Source organism: Notolepis coatsorum (genome assembly GCF_963971535.1).
Source record: "Notolepis coatsorum genome assembly, chromosome: 9".
NCBI lineage: Eukaryota > Metazoa > Chordata > Actinopteri > Aulopiformes > Paralepididae > Notolepis > Notolepis coatsorum.
Window position 1 is genome coordinate 43,718,863 of NC_140173.1, and position 17,369 is coordinate 43,736,231.

The 17,369-nt window shown below is 45.2% G+C and overlaps 1 protein-coding gene across 6 annotated transcripts in view; it reads right to left on the bottom strand.

Moving 5' to 3' along the window:
* Nucleotides 1–17,369, bottom strand: part of LOC311234015 (A-type potassium channel modulatory protein KCNIP2) — a gene marked incomplete at both ends in the record, with an annotated part of 932,082 nt that overhangs the window by 22,919 nt on the left and 891,794 nt on the right. For all 6 annotated transcript variants that reach the window (XM_084321098.1, XM_084321101.1, XM_084321100.1 and 3 more), the window contains 3 exons: nucleotides 1,887–1,994; nucleotides 5,094–5,164; nucleotides 7,679–7,748. In XM_084321098.1, the coding sequence (XP_084177224.1) occupies nucleotides 1,887–1,994; nucleotides 5,094–5,164; nucleotides 7,679–7,748 (249 nt within the window). The remainder of the gene's footprint in view (nucleotides 1–1,886; nucleotides 1,995–5,093; nucleotides 5,165–7,678; nucleotides 7,749–17,369) is intronic.

Here is a 17,369-nt window from a genome sequence, read left to right on the forward strand (position 1 = left end):
AAGCGATCCAAATGCACTATAGTGTTTGTCTGGAGTCCCGTAACAAGATGTGACTGCCGGAGGGATTTCCTCGACGCACCGATCGGCACTTCCGGTTTTGGCGAGAGTGTAACTCGCCCGACCATCCACCAGGCAGCGGTATTGAGGCGTTGCAATCTCATACAGGGTCCCGCTGGAGTCCGGAGGTTGGCTGGATGAATTATGAATGCCATGGTGAAAATGTTCACTATTAAACACACACATGTTCACACATGTTCACTATTAAACACACACATGTGCACTATTAAACACACATACTCACTATTAAACACATGTTCACTATTAAACACACACGTTTACTATTAAACACATGTTCACTATTAAACACACACATGTGCACTATTAAACACACATACTCACTATTAAACACATGTTCACTATTAAACACATGCTCACTATTAACCAGATGGCGCTGTGTACCGTGTGGTAAGAAGGCCACCGCTTTAAAGTATAGGAATACATGGCGGTGTTTGCAGGGCTCAAACTATATTATATATCATAGCTATGGATATAATACTATTGCCCATTTGACATAGAGTATCTATCGTTCAATTTTGAAACATTTATAATTGTTTGCAATACAGGCCATAACCCACCAGGTGGCGGTATTGGACCTTTGCAATCTCAACTCTTGAAATCTCGGGTCTGGCGCCCAACCGCTGGCGAGTTAACCGACTTATCTCGAGTTTGGCCTCCATTGTGTTAAACACATGTTCACTTCTCCTGCTTGATTCCAGTGGGCAATGGACCTATCTCAAAACCTCTTTATCGATCCTCCAATCACAACTGTTGCTTCCCTTGAGTTTTTCAATGTTTTTATATATTTATTTACTCTTGAGTGTGCGTTTGTGCAAAATGGAGAGATTAGTGTTTGAATTAAGTGTGCATACATACATGTGTGTTTATGTGTGTGCATGCTCATACTACACATGCACACCACACACACAGCATCACCTCTGGTCATTTCTGCACTACTCAGACAAAAGTACTACTTTCACACACTAACTTGCAATAACAATCTTTTTGCACCAACCTAAATACATACATCTTGTACATACTGCTAGATTGTATACAGTAAATGTAGATATCCATATAATTGTATACATGTATCCATATACTTATATCCATACACATACAGATTATCATACAAGTTGGCCAATGTTCATATTTACTTTCTTTTGAGCTGCGACCAGCAACTCTATAGGTCACTCTGTCGGTCCACAAAAATCCCCCCACCCTCTAGCGGCCACTGGTTTCGCCCAAAGGAGGCTGAAATTGGGCACAGAGGTCAAGTGTGTGTGTGTGTTCATGTCAAACACAAAACACGCTAAAAGGGGGGCGTGACAATGGGAGTGGCCTATCGCAGAAAAGGTTGCAGCTGTTGCGAACTTGCGCTCGTGTTTACGCTTCTTACCCGTATATTATTATGTACACAGTATATGCATGTATGTACCGTGTGTATGTATGTTTGTATTAACACAAATCTTTTAATGTATTCTGGTATTTTATAATATGCATATTTTTGTATTTTTGTATGTTTGATTTTATAAAACAGGGGACGTTCTTGATAAGCCTCTAGGCTTCTAACTTCTCCTTCACAATCGTTATAACTTATTATGTATTGTTTTTACTTCTGTTTAACTGTGTTAATAAACAAACAAACAAACAAAGTGGCCTATCGCAGAAAAGGTTGCAGCTGTTGCGAACTTGCGCTCGTGTTTACGCTTCTTACCCGTTTCTGGCGCCTTTCTATTGGTCGTTCTATTCGTGTCTCTCCTTTCACCCCTTGTGGTGCTGTTCTGCCGCAGCGTGGGGACAGTGCAGTGGTTTGTGTTTGATCTCATTACCTCTTTGGTGATGCAGCCATCCTTGTTCAGGTCGTAGAGGTTGAAGGCCCAGTTCAGCCGGTCGTTAATGGTCCCTCTCAGGATGATCGACAGACCAAACACAAAGTCCTGGGAGACAGATTAATTTGATTTAATTTAATTACATTTAATTAATTACATTAGATACACTGACTGGGCACGTCATACTAATGGCAAAGACTTATTTCCATGGGTGAGATACAGGAGATGGATAGATAGATAGATAGATAGATAGATAGATAGATAGATAGATAGATAGATAGATAGATAGATAGATAGACCGAACGAGCGAAACTGCGCCCACTCTATAACACTGCACTGACTGGCTGCAGGCAGGTACACTTCTCTTCTCTGGTAGCATTATTTTTATTGACATTGAAGGCTTGGATGCCAATGTGTTTGGCATCCATTTACAAAACATAGTAAAAAAATTATTAGCCAATAAGATTCAAGCTTAATTCAATGGGGTTGGTCTTAACGGCCCACCAGCCCGGTGACCTGAGGATTTCACTAAGATGTGGCTGCCAGCAGTGCAAGACCAATCAAATCACATTAAAAGCAAAATGTCATCGCCTCGTTCTACTTCAAGTTATAGCTAGCCAGTTGAACATTCAACAACAAAACAATGGAAGGTGATGGAGATCTCGTTGAGTATCTCTTAGTAAATGATTTCACAAAATATTTTTTTTAACAACAATTACAAATTAAAGACCGACACCACAACTGTGCATTGTTCAGGCAAGAGCCGGTGTTGTGCCGAATTCGGACTCCCTGCCAGAATCCGACCCCCCCCTCGGATGAACGTGCATACTCTATCAGCCTACCCAGCATGTAATACGTACTTTGTTAGAACTCAACTCGTTATTATTGGCGCATAGATTGCTGTCATAAAATGATAAAGCGGACAGAAATACGGGAACGTTTTGATTATATGTAACATTGTAAAACGAAGTAAGTGGAGTTTCGAAGCTGTAAGCAGAATACAAGTCATAGGAACACCCACGATATGCAATTGCAAGATGCAATAAATGTGTCTTAAATGAATGAAAAGCATACACAGCACCTAATGCTGCTCTGGATACAGGTAGCATATATCGTGTGGGTGTTCCTTCGTTTTACAATGTCAAAGCCTTTTAAATATAATCAAAACGTTCTCGTATTTCTGTCCGCTTTATCGTTTTATGACAGAAATCTGATAGATTGTATGCGCCAATAACGAGTTGAGTTCTAACAAAGTACGTACATGCTGGGTAGGCTGATAGAGTATGCACGTTCATCCGAGGGGGGGGGGGGGATTCTGGCAGGGAGTCCGAATTCGGCACAACACCGGGAATAAGGGTGGACAACGTTCTTTTAATGTCGACAATTACAAGAGGACAGAATGGCTAACTGGTTCGGCTAAGCGAGGACAATTATTTTGCTGGAGATGTCTGTTGTTTGACAAAGCGGGAGGTGTCCTAAACAATCCCTGGACCACCACTGGGTATTCAGCAACAGCCAAAAAGGTAAAACAGCCAACATGGCTAGATTTGGTAATGGATGAATGTCAGAAGAGCTAATGTTAGTTGACCGAAATCACCGGTGCTAGCTGGCTAACTAGCTAACATTAGTTAGCTCCTGTCAAAACAAATGGTTTAGTATGACCGTCAAGTTATTTATATTTGCTATTTATGGGTAGAATATTCTGATTCTAGCTTACTAGATCAGTCACATTAAACTGTTTTCTTTTTATAGCTTGCTAGCTAACATTATGTAGCTAACGTTAGCTAACGTTATACTTTCCATGCAAACCAAACTTGGCGAAGGGCTAACGTTAGCTAATTACCCCCCTGTGCATTGAGTATTATTTTCAGATAACAGCACACCACGTCATGTATTATGCCTTACAGCTAACTATCTAGCCATGGTAACTCCCAGCTATTACTAAAGTTGATTTCAAGACAATGTGACTCGGCGAGGTTTTATTGCCGACTGGTGTAAACAAACTGCACCACGCAGAATTCCTCGCTGGATGGGGACGTTCCAAGGGTGCATTCCTCCAGTTGACATTTCTGACATGCATTTTACAAAGTTCATGATTCGAAATGTATACCGTCGGTGCCTACCATCTGAACATAATATTAGTGGCAACGTTTAACACATTATCAAAGCATAGGTTGTGAAAAGAAAATTCGAACTTGTCATTTTACCCACGCTACGCCACTGAGAGAGAGATAGATAGATAGATAGATAGATAGATAGATAGATAGATAGATAGATAGATAGATAGATAGATAGATAGATAGATAGATAGATAGATTCATCACTTGGCAGGTGTATTGTTGAGGACCCAGGAAAGTGCTGTGTAAAATTTAGTGCCATTTCGCCAGATGGTGGCGCTATGCCAACAAACTTTACATTTTGGCCTGTAACTTTTGAACCTGTAACTTTTGGATTCTGTAGGTCCAGACAAATCCGTCCATGTAAGCCATGCCCATTTGCGTCTAGATATGTTTTCTGCCATTTAGAAGTTTGTCCAATCAATATTTAGCTATAGCCAGCCACTCAAGTGCTGTGGGCGGGGCTTATATTACCAAAGAAATCATATCTCCTGAACGCTTTGTGCTATTGCAACCACTTTTGGTGGACATGTATAGATCTGATGCCTGAGTGACCATGACATGCCATTTGGCCCATAGATGGCGCTGTAGCAGCAGCATCTAACTATAAAGGAAGGAATCTCTGTACATCTGTCCTCTCTGTCCTTCGCATATCTTGAGAATCGTTCATCCCATCAACTTCACACTTGGCACATGTATCGCTAAGGACCCGGGGGACTGCAGTGTAGAGTGTGAAGTCCATCGGACGAGTGGTTCTTGAGAACCGCTTGCTAGCAGCACAGGGACCAAGCAATCGACCCGCTCCAGTCGGGCACGCGCTCCGAACAAGCACAACCCACCGACAATGCTGCAAGCGGCAATCGCGGGAGCCAAGTAATCGGCCCATCCCGAACAGTCACTGCACTAGTCTTGATTAATAAAGACAAGCTCATGACAACAAAAAAACATCATTCCACACTCTGTGAGGACGGCATCAGAGAATGTGGACGCGGAGAGAGAATGTGCATTATCTCATATACACAAAGTTAGCTGTGTCTGCAATATTCACAGCCGCATTCACTCACACTCACCGCGTACAAATAGAGCTTACCTCGAAACTGACCGTTCCGTTCTGGTTCGTGTCAAAGGCTTCAAACAGGAAGTGTGCATACATACTTGAGTCTGGAAAGGGAGAGACACACAGACATGGAACAGTGTTTACACAACTAAGAATAGCATTTTAGACCTAAAAATACTTTGAAAGATGACATGTCATGAGTGTAATAAGCAGCTGCATTGTTTCTTCCTTCATCGTAACTATCATGTGAGCTGTGGTGTTCCACAAGGAAGCATACTAGGACCGCTACTGTTCCTAATTTATGCAAATGACATGTCGTCAGCTTGTGACTGCAACTTGTTCCTGTTTGTGGACGACTCAGCCCTGCTGGTCTCTGATAAGAACAAGTTACAGGTTGAAAAAACCCTCAGCTCGGAACTACGCAAAATCTGCATATGGCTCGCTGATAACAAACTATCATTACACATGGGCAAAACAGAGTCCATTCTCTTCGGTTCAAATAACAAACTCAGCAAGACCGACGGCTTCTCAGTTACAGTGGGTGACAATATTGTCACAAGGAAATATGAAATTACCTACCTGGGTTCCATCCTAGAGGCTAATCTTTCCTGTGACAAAATGGCATCCAATGTAATAAAAAAAGTCAACCAACAAACTCGATTCTTGTACCGGATCTCCTCTCTGGTAAACAAGAATACCCTGAAGACTCTGGCAGGAGCACTCATTCAAGGGTACTACGACTATGCTTGCACCTCATGGTACCAAAGCACCTCAAAGGCGCTAAAAACAAAATTACAAACATCTCAAAACAAACTGGTCAGACTACTGCTTGACTTTACTCCTAGAACCCACCTCACCCCTGCCCACTTTGACAACCTAGGATGGCTTAGAGTAGATGACAGAGTACAGCAACTTGCAATGGGCCTGGTCTACAAGATGCACTACACAACCAAGGTACCCATGTACATGTCAAAATACTTCCCAAAGGTCAGTGAATACCACGATCACAACACCAGAGGGAGCTCCACAAATCATGTTAAACCCAGATTCTGCTCAAACAAGGGACTAAACACGTTTCGCAATTATGCCACATCAATGTGGAACGCCCTACCCAAAGCTGTAAAGGAATGTGAATCACTACCCACTTTCAAAACCACTCTCAAAGAACACCTACGGGAGACTGCAATTCGAAACTGGCCCCTGCAAATGTCCTAGACTCCTAACCCAACCCCCTCCAATGTACAGTAAATGACCAAGTATGGCTTTGTCAATATTCCAATGTACAGTTTTGCTTGTACAGTGTACAGTGTTCCTTAAATAATTATACAGGTAATGTAGAGGCAAAGTGCAGTAACTTCAAATACAATGTTGTTTTCCCTCCAGCTTTCATAACTTAACCTAGCCATTTTATTTGGATCATCATCATTCCAATATATTCAGGTGTTAAATTTCATTTTCAAAATGGCTAGGTTAAGTTATGAAAGCTGGAGGGAAAACAACATTGTATTTGAAGTTACTGCACTTTGCCTGTACATTACCTGTATAATTATTTATTATTATAATTATTAATTATAATTTTTTTGGGGTTAATTAAAATAATTACGTCATATTTTTGTATGGCTAAAGATTACTTCATTAATACATGTTAAATCTGGGTACTATCATCTATCTACCTATAACACATTTTGGATGGCAAGTCAAAAAACTTTAAAGTAATTTTTCTCAGTTTCACTGTTTGGAAGTTACTGCGGTCTGCCTGGGTTTTGAGTGATTTTGTAGTTACTGCAGTTTTTAAAACCCCATATCTCCAAAACTGAGCGACATTAACATCTGAAACTTGGTCACAAGATAAAACATTTATTGACAAGTTCAATTTCACTCATAACTAAATTTAGACTTTTTTCGAGTTACTGCGGTTAGCCTTGACAGGGCAGAATACTCAGGGTAGTCATCCGGTCCAGGGTCAGTACACAAGGGGGTTTCTCAGCCAGTCTAGGGTCCAGTAAACAATGAACACCTTCTCGCCTTCACCTCTCCTCTCAGTACCTCTCACCTTACACAACTCTGAATATCTCAATCTCTCTCTATGTCACAACTCCAACCTCACCTCCGCTCAACTTACTTCTGACTAACCTAGTGGCTTTGTAGTGTGTGTCTGGGGTGTGTGCACGTGAGATGTGGGTGAACTAATGATGCACATGTGTGTTCTATCAGTACTAATCAGCTACCTAATTGTCTTTATTCCTTCCGTGGCAATAATATCTCCCATCCTTCACATATCCATGAGAGGGGGGTTGATATCTGCTACAATATATATACAGTATATACAGCATTATTGTACATGCTATCATACAGAGTTATATGGGTAGGTATATAGAAGGATTCTATGCAGACAGAAATGTGATCTAATTCTGGATGAAACTATAGTGGAAGTATTCTGTGTAGGCATCAATGATATGTTGTGTTACTTAGTCATTTGACTATAGAATATGAATAATGTAAAATAATAGCTAAAGAACCCCCCCCCCCACACAAAACAGACTGGGGCACAAGACTAGTATGGGCAGAGCAGTACAGGTAGCTCTTATAGAGGTCTGTATAGAGTGAATTCGACTCACCTCCCTGTGGGAAGAACTGGGAGTAGATGGTCTTGAACGTCTCCTCGTTCACCACGCCGCACGGACACTCCTGGAATACAAACACATACAGCTTTCGGATACACCCTTCTTTGTGACATCAAACAGTGACAGAATTAGGACTATAGATAAATGCAATTTTATTAACATATAAAATACATGTGCACTGCACACATAACATATAGTGTAACTTGGGGGGCACTAGGACCCAGGAGTACCCTGGCCAGGTATTGCCAGAGCATGTAGAGGAGGTCTCACGCGAGTGAGACTTGACTTCACGTTCCATCTGTTTGAATGGAAGCACGATATACATTAGCAGAGCCAAGTTATTCGTGCTGCGCCACGCTTTTAAGGTATGAGCAGACTAAACACCTTTTTTGTTGGTAAATCTATTTAAATCTAATCATTTCCTACAACTCTTATATTTTGTGTAGACGTACTTGATTTGATACACATATTGCGGTATGTGATGATGAAATGAGGGTAATAATTATTTGTATTTTCAGGCTGTATAGGTGCCGATACAGCCTGAAAATACAAATAATTATAACCCTTGTGTAAAACAAACGGTTCCAAAGATATGAATGTTTCTCGGCATAATTTATTTTCACACCGCCAACAAAGTACTGGGCCTGTTGTCTTAAAAAATGGATTTTGGTGCGTCTCCTCTCCGACACCGGAGACAGAAAGTACTTAGCCAGTAGCCACTCCCCTCAGACACAACTGTAGTTTTTTCATACAGTGAGGAAAATAATACTGACGGACAATAATAACAATAATTTTACATATTTACATATTACAATAATTAACATGATATTTACAAGTCAAGTTCAAGTTCAAGTTTCTTTATTAGTTGTCATTAGGGCTGTCCCCGACTAAGGATTTGGATAGTCGACTATGATTGGCCGAAATTAGCCGATAGTCGACTATTAGTCGACTATGAAAAAAAAAGAAGAAAAAAGGGAAAAACTTTTTTTTTATTATTTTTGTATCATTCCATTTGGGGTGTGGGGGTGCTTAATGTCTGATGGAAGGCTTATTGTCCTCTGCAAAAGCATGCAATTGGTCCACTGATTGATACATCTTGATATTTGTCTAGTCTAGTGTGTTCATTAGATGGGTGAAATCCTCTTTCAGTGCCTCTGTGCCTGTTTTCTTAGGCAGTTAGCCTCTGGTATGCGTGCCATTAGCGTTAGCCACGCTTCTAGGTCACTTTTCTTTTGGAAAAAACGATACAAATTTAAAATAAAAAAATAGGATACAAATTATATATATATAATATATATATTTATTTATTTTCGACTAAGAGGTTGGCAGTCGACTACGGCTCCTTTCGATCGATTAGTCGACTATTCGACTAATAGGGGTCAGCCCTAGTTGTCATACAGAAATACAGAATACTTTTGCATGAAATGCTTCTTTCTGTTTTGCTCCTGAGAGTGTGCTAGATAAAATAACAAGATAGTGTAAAATAGTATAATAAGTATAAAATAGAAAGTCAAGTACGTAAACAAGTGTAAACAAAACAAAAATGTTCAATATACATATATACAGTATATGTACAGTCTATACTTCTGTACAGTCTATACAGTCAGCTACTATACAGTACAGTGTAGAATGGTGAGGTATAGCTTAGCTTGTGGTGCCACCTTGTGGTGGTGAGGTGCACTGAGGTATTGATGCCAATAAATATAAAGTGTGTGTTAGTGTCTAAAGTGGGTAAAGTGGGTGCTACAGTGTGTTGTTTATTTAAAGTGAGTGTGTGCGTGTGGATGTGTGTTGTGGGTGTATTTAATGTTTTGTTATTGTTCATTGAGCATCCTGATGGCCTGGGGATAGCTCCTTCTGAGTCTCTCTGTGCTTGCCATGAGACTCCGGTATCGCTTGCCTGACCGCAGCAGTTCAAAGAGGCAGTTGTTTGGGTGGCTGGGGTCTTTGATTATTCTCTTAGCCTTACCCATACAGCACTTGTTATAAATGTCTTGGAGAGTGGGAAGCCCCCCTCCAATTGTGCGTTCGGCTGAACGGGCCACACTGTTCTCTATTGTGCATGAGTAGAAGTTCTTGAGGATCTTCTGACTCACTTTGAACTTCCTTAGGCGCCTAAGGAAGTAGAGGCGTTGTTGTGCCTTCTTGATAACACTGTCAATGTGTGTGGTCCATGTCAAGTCCTCGGATATGTGGACTCCGAGGTACTTAAAACTGTTCACTCTCTCAACCGGTGCGCCATCGATGCTGAGGGGGCTGTAGTCCCTGACCCCCAACCTCCTAAAGTCCACAATCATCTCCTTTGTTTTGCTGACGTTTAGGGAGAGGCTGTTCTCTTGACACCATCCCGCTAGAACCTTTACCTCTTCCAGATAGGCCCTCTCGTCGTTTGCAGAGATCAGGCCCACCACTACTGTGTCGTCAGCAAATTTGATGATTGTGTTGTTGTTCCGCTGTGCCACACAGTCATGTGTGTACAGGGAGTAGAGGAGGGGACTCAGAACACAGCCCTGGGGGGCCCCTATGTTGAGAGTGATGGATGAGGAGGTGCAGTTGCCTGCTCTCACCATCTGGGGTCTGCCCGTCAGGAAGTCCAAGACCCACTGGCAGAGGTCATAGTTCAAGCCCAGGTCCCTGAGCTTGGCTATGAGTTTGGAGGGGACTATGGTATTGAATGCTGAGCTGTAGTCGATGAATAGCATTCTCACATAGTTCCCCTGCCTCTTGTCCAGGTGTGATGCTGCTGTGTGCAGCACATGGGCTATGGCGTTCTCCGTGGACCTGTCGTATTATGTTTAGCAAATAAGGAGACATATAGAGAACATTTCAAAGCACTCAACATGGCCAATATCTCCATTTCGACCTATTTCTGAATTGTGCAACATTTTGGGGTTTTCTAAGGAATCGTGTAACAAGACGGCCTAGACTGTGCCGGGTCACATATGAGCTAGCTTAGATATCTGATGTGATTTAGCCATATGAGCTAGCTTACTGTAGATCTCTGATGTGACTGAGCCATATGAGCTAACTTAGATCTCCATATGAGCTAGCTTAGATATCTGATGTGACTGAGCCATATGAGCTAGCTTAGATCTCTGATGTGATTTAGCCATATGAGCTAGCTTACTGTAGATCTCTGATGTGACTGAGCCATATGAGCTAACTTAGATCTCCATATGAGCTAGCTTAGATATCTGATGTGACTGAGCCATATGAGCTAGCTTAGATCTCTGATGTGATTTAGCCATATGAGCTAGATCTCTGATTTGATGGAGCCATAGCCATAGGTAGTCGGCAGTAATAATATATCTAATAATCTTTAGATATTTGTCGTTTTTTCCCCCAGCTTTATTGATAAGCATTTGATGGTTCGACATAATTTAATTTAGAATTCTCTGAGGGTGTGCATAGCTGTTACTTCTTCTTTAACCTCATTAAAAAATTATAAAATCAGCCTATGATGATATTTCCCCCCAGTCAAGGTTAACACCCCTTTCTCCTTGGCCAGCAGATGCTATCTGTATAATTATTCAACACTTGGGGGGTTGACAGGGTGACTCGGGGGGCCTGGGACCCCTTGATTGACACTTTAGATTAGATCAGATTCAAATGTATTGTCATCATACAGCACAGTACAACGAAAATAAGTTTGGCATCCAACCAGAGTGCAAATGTAACAGTAAAGTGCAATAGCAATATACAATGTACAGGTGATTAAACTGGGTATAGAATATATAAATGAGTACTACTGAGTATAGTGCTAATCAGATGTATGTAGGCCACAGAGCTGCAGTATTAGTAGTGATACAGACACAATGGTAGTAGTTATACTGGCCGGTAGTGTAACTAGTAAGAGTAGGTAAGGAATACGTATATAGTATAGCAGATTTTGAGTTTGAGCGCACAAAAAAGGTGTCCAATTTGATCATAGCCTTAAAAGAACACGCATTTAGGAACATTTTAGGAAATTAGCTTACTGTCTTCTCCAGAGAGAGACAAGAAGATAGATACCAGTGTCCTCTCTGTGCGTTCAGTAGAAAGCTATCTGGCTGCATGTTAGCCTAGCTTAGCACAATGAATGGAAGCGGACATGACCGGTTAGCCTTCGGGGGAGAGGTGTTAGTCGGACAGCGGCTAGGCTAACCGGACTCCATCTACACCTCACGCACAGTCACCCGCTCTGTTAAAATAGTCAACGACCCCTCTCACCCAGCACACCACTTATTCCATCCTAACCAGACACACACGTTTCACAAACAGTTTTTTCTCCACAGCAGTCCGAACACTGAACACCCTGGCCCGCCCCCCTTTGCACAAACGGGCAAGCATCTGTCACCGACCGACACTGTTACTGTTACAAAGGGTCAGATTAAACCGAATATATATATTTATTACTTGAGATATATTGTATAATATTTGTATATCGTCTGATATCCCTTGTATATTCTTTGTACATATACACGGAATATCCCTTTACCTAGGTACAGGCCAGACCATAATATTCGTTCTCCTATTGGACAGCGACCCCCTAGGCGCCAACGGCCATACCCCCAATGTCTAGTTCAAAGCCACCGCTAAGACATGTCTCAACATGCCCAGGTTTGCGCAGTAATACGAGACAGAAATGAGGTTGGCACTAGATTATTCACCTTACGTATAAATACGTCGCAGGTGGATACAGAAGCACTTATCCTAAAACTTAGTAACTAAAAGCTGAAGCCTTCACCACGATACAACGTGCTGTGAAGTGGGCCCGTTTTGCCCCTAAATAGAGCCTTGAGACCGCGTGCGAATTGATAGCTAAAGTGTCAGAGTTTAACGCTGTATCGTCGAGTTTGACTTATTCTATTATAAAGTAATAGTCTATTATGTATAGTGTATCGTGCGGCTACCGTTCTACAGTGACCAGCATTACCACCGGTTCATCGTACCGAGCTAGTGTGCTTATCCAGGCTGGGCGGCCTAACCTTGTGCCGCCATCCGAGGAGTCCTAGACGAGAACCGTGTGGATATGTACACTGGATAACCTACACCGACGAATGCAGAGCCTTTTCCGGCTGGATTATATTGCTTTGGTACTGTGGCCGCTGGAGCAGAGAACCGTCTACCCCACTGCCGTGTGGGATCTACCCTGTGAGGAGCACCGTCGAGCCCGCCTCTAGGACCCAGAGGCTGGCTAGCTTTCATCCATGCTGCAATGCATACCGGAGTATAGCTGTTGCTTTGTCTAAGGACCAAGGGATTATTGCACCGTCTCATGTACCTGGAGTCTCTTTATTCCTCGTTGATCCAGACTTTTGCTCCCGACAATTCCTCTCCCCTGCTGGCTTACAACCGGAGGGAACCCCCTTAGTATCTCCAGCTGACCTATGAGTGTGCCTTATATAATTCTTATGCTACAGGTGTTATTAATTATACCCATCGTAATATGCTCATGGACTTACTCTCTTGACCTATTTAAGTGTTCTTCGCCATATAAGCACGACTCATAATTCTCAATACTGTAATCTACTATTGCTGCTCTTCTAATAAATATTCTAAACAGGACTTTCTTTGTTAAGCCGTGTTATTGTGTGGGTGTTCATCATATATACCGTGTACTGTATGGCCAGTAATTAAAGTACATAACTAAGTAGTGGTTTAATGATACCATACTCTCAATACAGTCAGGGAATTGTACCCCTCAGTTACAATTGGTCCTTCGAGCCGGAGGAATATCAGTGTAATATCTAAATATAATATTGATATTAACCATGGCCAGCGGTGAACACTCCACAAACGGCTCTCCTAAGCTAGAACGCCCGCAGCGCAGACGGCAGCCACCTCCTTACCTAGAGGACTACGCTGCCAGTCTACTACCTAGTTTTATACAGACGTTAAATGCGGAAAAAGCGGATAGTAAAAGCATGTCAAACCCTACCGACCAGGCGACCTTGCCAGTAGAGACCCTAGTGGGTTCTAACGTAACTGACCAAGCTCACAGGGGGGACCAGGAGGGACATGACATGACTATACCCCCCGACAACGTCAACGGGACGGTCCCCGGAGAGCTCCAGGATAAAGAAAGCGCTCCAGGGACGGAACCCGACCCACTACCAGAAGAGAAGCGCACCCAGGAGATAGACCTCCTCGGAGCGCGCCAGGAGAACGGATCTCCAACGAGCACTGTCAGAAGCCGATCACCTCCATCAGTGTCTTCTCCCAGCGAGGCGGACAAGATGCTGGCGCAGGCATTCATCGCCATCCTGGCAGCCTCCACTGAACGCGATCGACTCCAAGCACAGACGCTTAGCGAGCGCGAACATTCTTCCATGGAACAAGAGCGCCTCCGGGCGCAACAGCTAAGTGAGCGCGAACACTCTACCATGGAAAGAGAACGCCTGCAGGCTCAACAACTGAGTGAGCGCGAACAATCTGCAGACCAAAGAGAGCGCCTTCACGCGCAACTCTAAGCGCAAGCCCTTAGTGAACGCGAACACTCTGCGACCCAGCGAGAGCGCTTCCAGGCGCAGCAAAGGAGTGAAGACGACCGCATACGCCTGGAGACCAGACGCCTCCAGACGGAAGAGAATATTGAAAGAGACCGTGCCGATGCCCAGCGCGCCGCCGCCGATGCACAGCGCGACGCCGCCAATGCACAGCGCGACGCAGCCCAAGCCCAGCGCGAAGCAGAGCGCGACCTCGCTCACATCAAGCGCGAAGCCGAGCGCGACCGACTACAAGTGCAGATAATGGAGCAACTGATTGCCAGGGCGACTCCCCCTCTCTCCGCACAGAGCTCCAGGGCATCGTCAAGACAAGGGTCTAGGGCACATTCCCCTACCCGACCAAGCGACCCGGAGCCCGGCCAACAGAAAGAGCCTATACACGTCTCCGAACCCCCTCCCCGACCGGTCCATGCGAGACCCAGCAACCGGGAATTACCGGCCTATGCCGCCGAGAGACTGAATAAACGACTGCAAGATCTAGAAGACCTAGCAGAGGAAGAGGAAGAGGAAGAAAGTCAAGCCCACCAGCAGCATCGTACTCCACAGGACCAGGAGGTCCAGTACAGCCCAGACTTTACCCCCGAGGCCCTGCGTTACAGACCCCCGACTCAACTCAAGGGTGAGTTTGACGCACCGCCAGCCCCGAGGAACAGCACCTGGGTACCCGGGCTTTGGTACCCACCGGGTACCAGCCCACGACGACACGTACGGGGAGACTCGCCCAGGAGGCCTCTCCCCCAACGCTCACCGATGTGCCAGCCATCCATGGCATCGTACCTTGGCACACCGACGTTCCCGGATTTCACACACGAGGACAGAGCACAGTACACGGAACTACGGATGTGCTTAGAGACTATGATGTCCGATGTCCCCGATGAGACGTACAAATATGCTATCCTCCTCAAGCACCTGAAGGTGCCCAGAGCGCATAATATAGCGCTGGCATATTCCAACTCAAGTACCCCATACACCGCGGCTCTAGTAGCCCTCGACCAACGTTATGGACGCATATGGGACTACGTGATACAAGAGATAAGGAATATTGACCGTCTCTCCCCAGCCACAGACAATCGCTCATTGGATGACCTCTCTATCAAGGTACAATCCCTGGTAGGGATGCTGGGGGCACAAAAGGAAAAGGGTAGACACGAACTGTACGCTAACTCTAATGTGGAAAGGATATTAGAGAAGCTTCCTCCCGCCCGACAAGAGCGCTTCAGGCGGCAAAGAGACCACCGTGATCCCAACGGTCCCGAGCCATCCCTCCTAGACCTGGCCGACTTCCTCGCGAGAGAAGTCAGCAGCCTACGACTGGATACGTTCGTGCGGAGTGGACCAAGCCCCAGAGAGGGACCTCGGATCCAACGATAACCGCAGGCTGGTGACCGCCATGCACCAAGCCGAATCAGTACCGCGTAACAAGAACCACAGCACCCCCTCGACGAAAGAGAAGTGGAAGATTGTATGCCAGTACTGCGAGAAAGAACATTGGCTGTCACAATGTGATGCTTTCAAGAAGATGACCGCCGACGAGGTGAGTCAATGGATAAAGTCCAACCGTCGCTGTTACCGCTGTGCGCGCAGCCATATGGCAGCCGAGTGCCGCTTGAAGAAGAGGTGCAGCCGGTGTGACGGAGCCCACTTGGCCGTCTTGCATGACAGCAACAGGAAGAAACCCGCACCCTCAAGCAGCACCAGAGTAAGCGTCATGTATATTGACCCCGCCAGCAGCGGAGGCTCCCGGGTGCTCTTGAAGGTGGTCCGAGTGACATTAAGCTACGAGGACAAGGTCATGGACACTTACGCCGTCCTTGACGACGGGTCAGAAAAGACTCTCCTCCTCGCATCCGCTGCAGCCCAGCTGGGTCTGCGGGGGAGCGAAGAAACGATGACGATTCGCACTATAAGAAGAGACCTGAAGGGAGCTCCAGTAGCTCACCACGTACCGCGAGCGCTATTTCAGCGCCGTGGACAACCGTGCTCGTCACGGATCTGGGGCTTAGCGAGTTCGAATCCCGACTGCAGCCGTGCCTTTCCCAGAGTGTCTTCCCCCCCATCTGAACCCTTTCAGCCTGTTTCTGTCGGTCATCCTTGACCAGTATAAATGTGATAAACACATAAAAGAGCCAGGGGAATGGCCAAAGTTAAAAAAAAAAAAGAAGAGACCTGAAGACAATAAAGGGTGAGCACGTCTCCTTCACTATCGCAGCAAGCGGGCAGCCAGAGAGGCGGTATAGGATCACTAACGCTTTCACCAGCCAAGACATCGGCCTGTCGCGGTACACCTACCCCATCGCCAAGCTGATGGATAAATACGTGCACCTGCGTCAACTACCTATACCGCTCATCGACGGCGCCACCCCGACCCTGCTCATAGGATCCGACCACGCACACCTCATCGTCCCGACGGACCGGGTCCACATTGGGCCCAGAGGCTGTCCAGCAGCAGTCGAGACCCGCCTAGGATGGACACTACAAGGCCCCCTCTCCAGGTCTCCCAACCGATCAGCAGCCACTCGCTGCCTCCACTCCAGAGTGACAGAAGAAGACACCACCCTCTTACAGCACGTCGAGAGGCTATGGACACTAGAGACAGTGCCCTTTAAGAACGAAAAGAAACACATTCGTTCCAAGGAAGACATTTACGCCATAGCCCTCCTCGAGCAGGGGACAAAGAGAGTCAAAGTCAATGGAGTGATGAGATACGCAACTCCACTCCTGAGGCGAGAGGGTATGCCTACCTTCCACGCCTCAAAAGAAGTGACGGAGCGATATCTACTGAACACCGAGCGGCGCCTAGCCAGAGACCCCGCTCAAGCCACTGTGTACCGCGCTGAGATTGACAAGCTAATCACAGCGGGACACATAAAGAGAATTGACATTCAAGAGGCCGATCAGACGACCGAATCATGGTACGTGCCCCACCACAAGGTCCACCACAACGGCAAGGATCGTATTGTGTTTAACTGCAGCTACCAGATCGGATCACAAAATCTGAATAAAGAGCTCTTGCCCGGCCCAACACTCGGCCCCTCTCTACTAGGCGTGTTGCTACGTTTCCGCCAGAACAAGGTGGCCATCAGCGGCGACATCAAAGGGATGTTCCTGCAGGTGCGACTAGTGGAAGAGGACAAGCCCCTGCTGCGGTTCTTATGGAGAGAGAGGATCGGGGATGAGCAACCATCCATCTATCAATG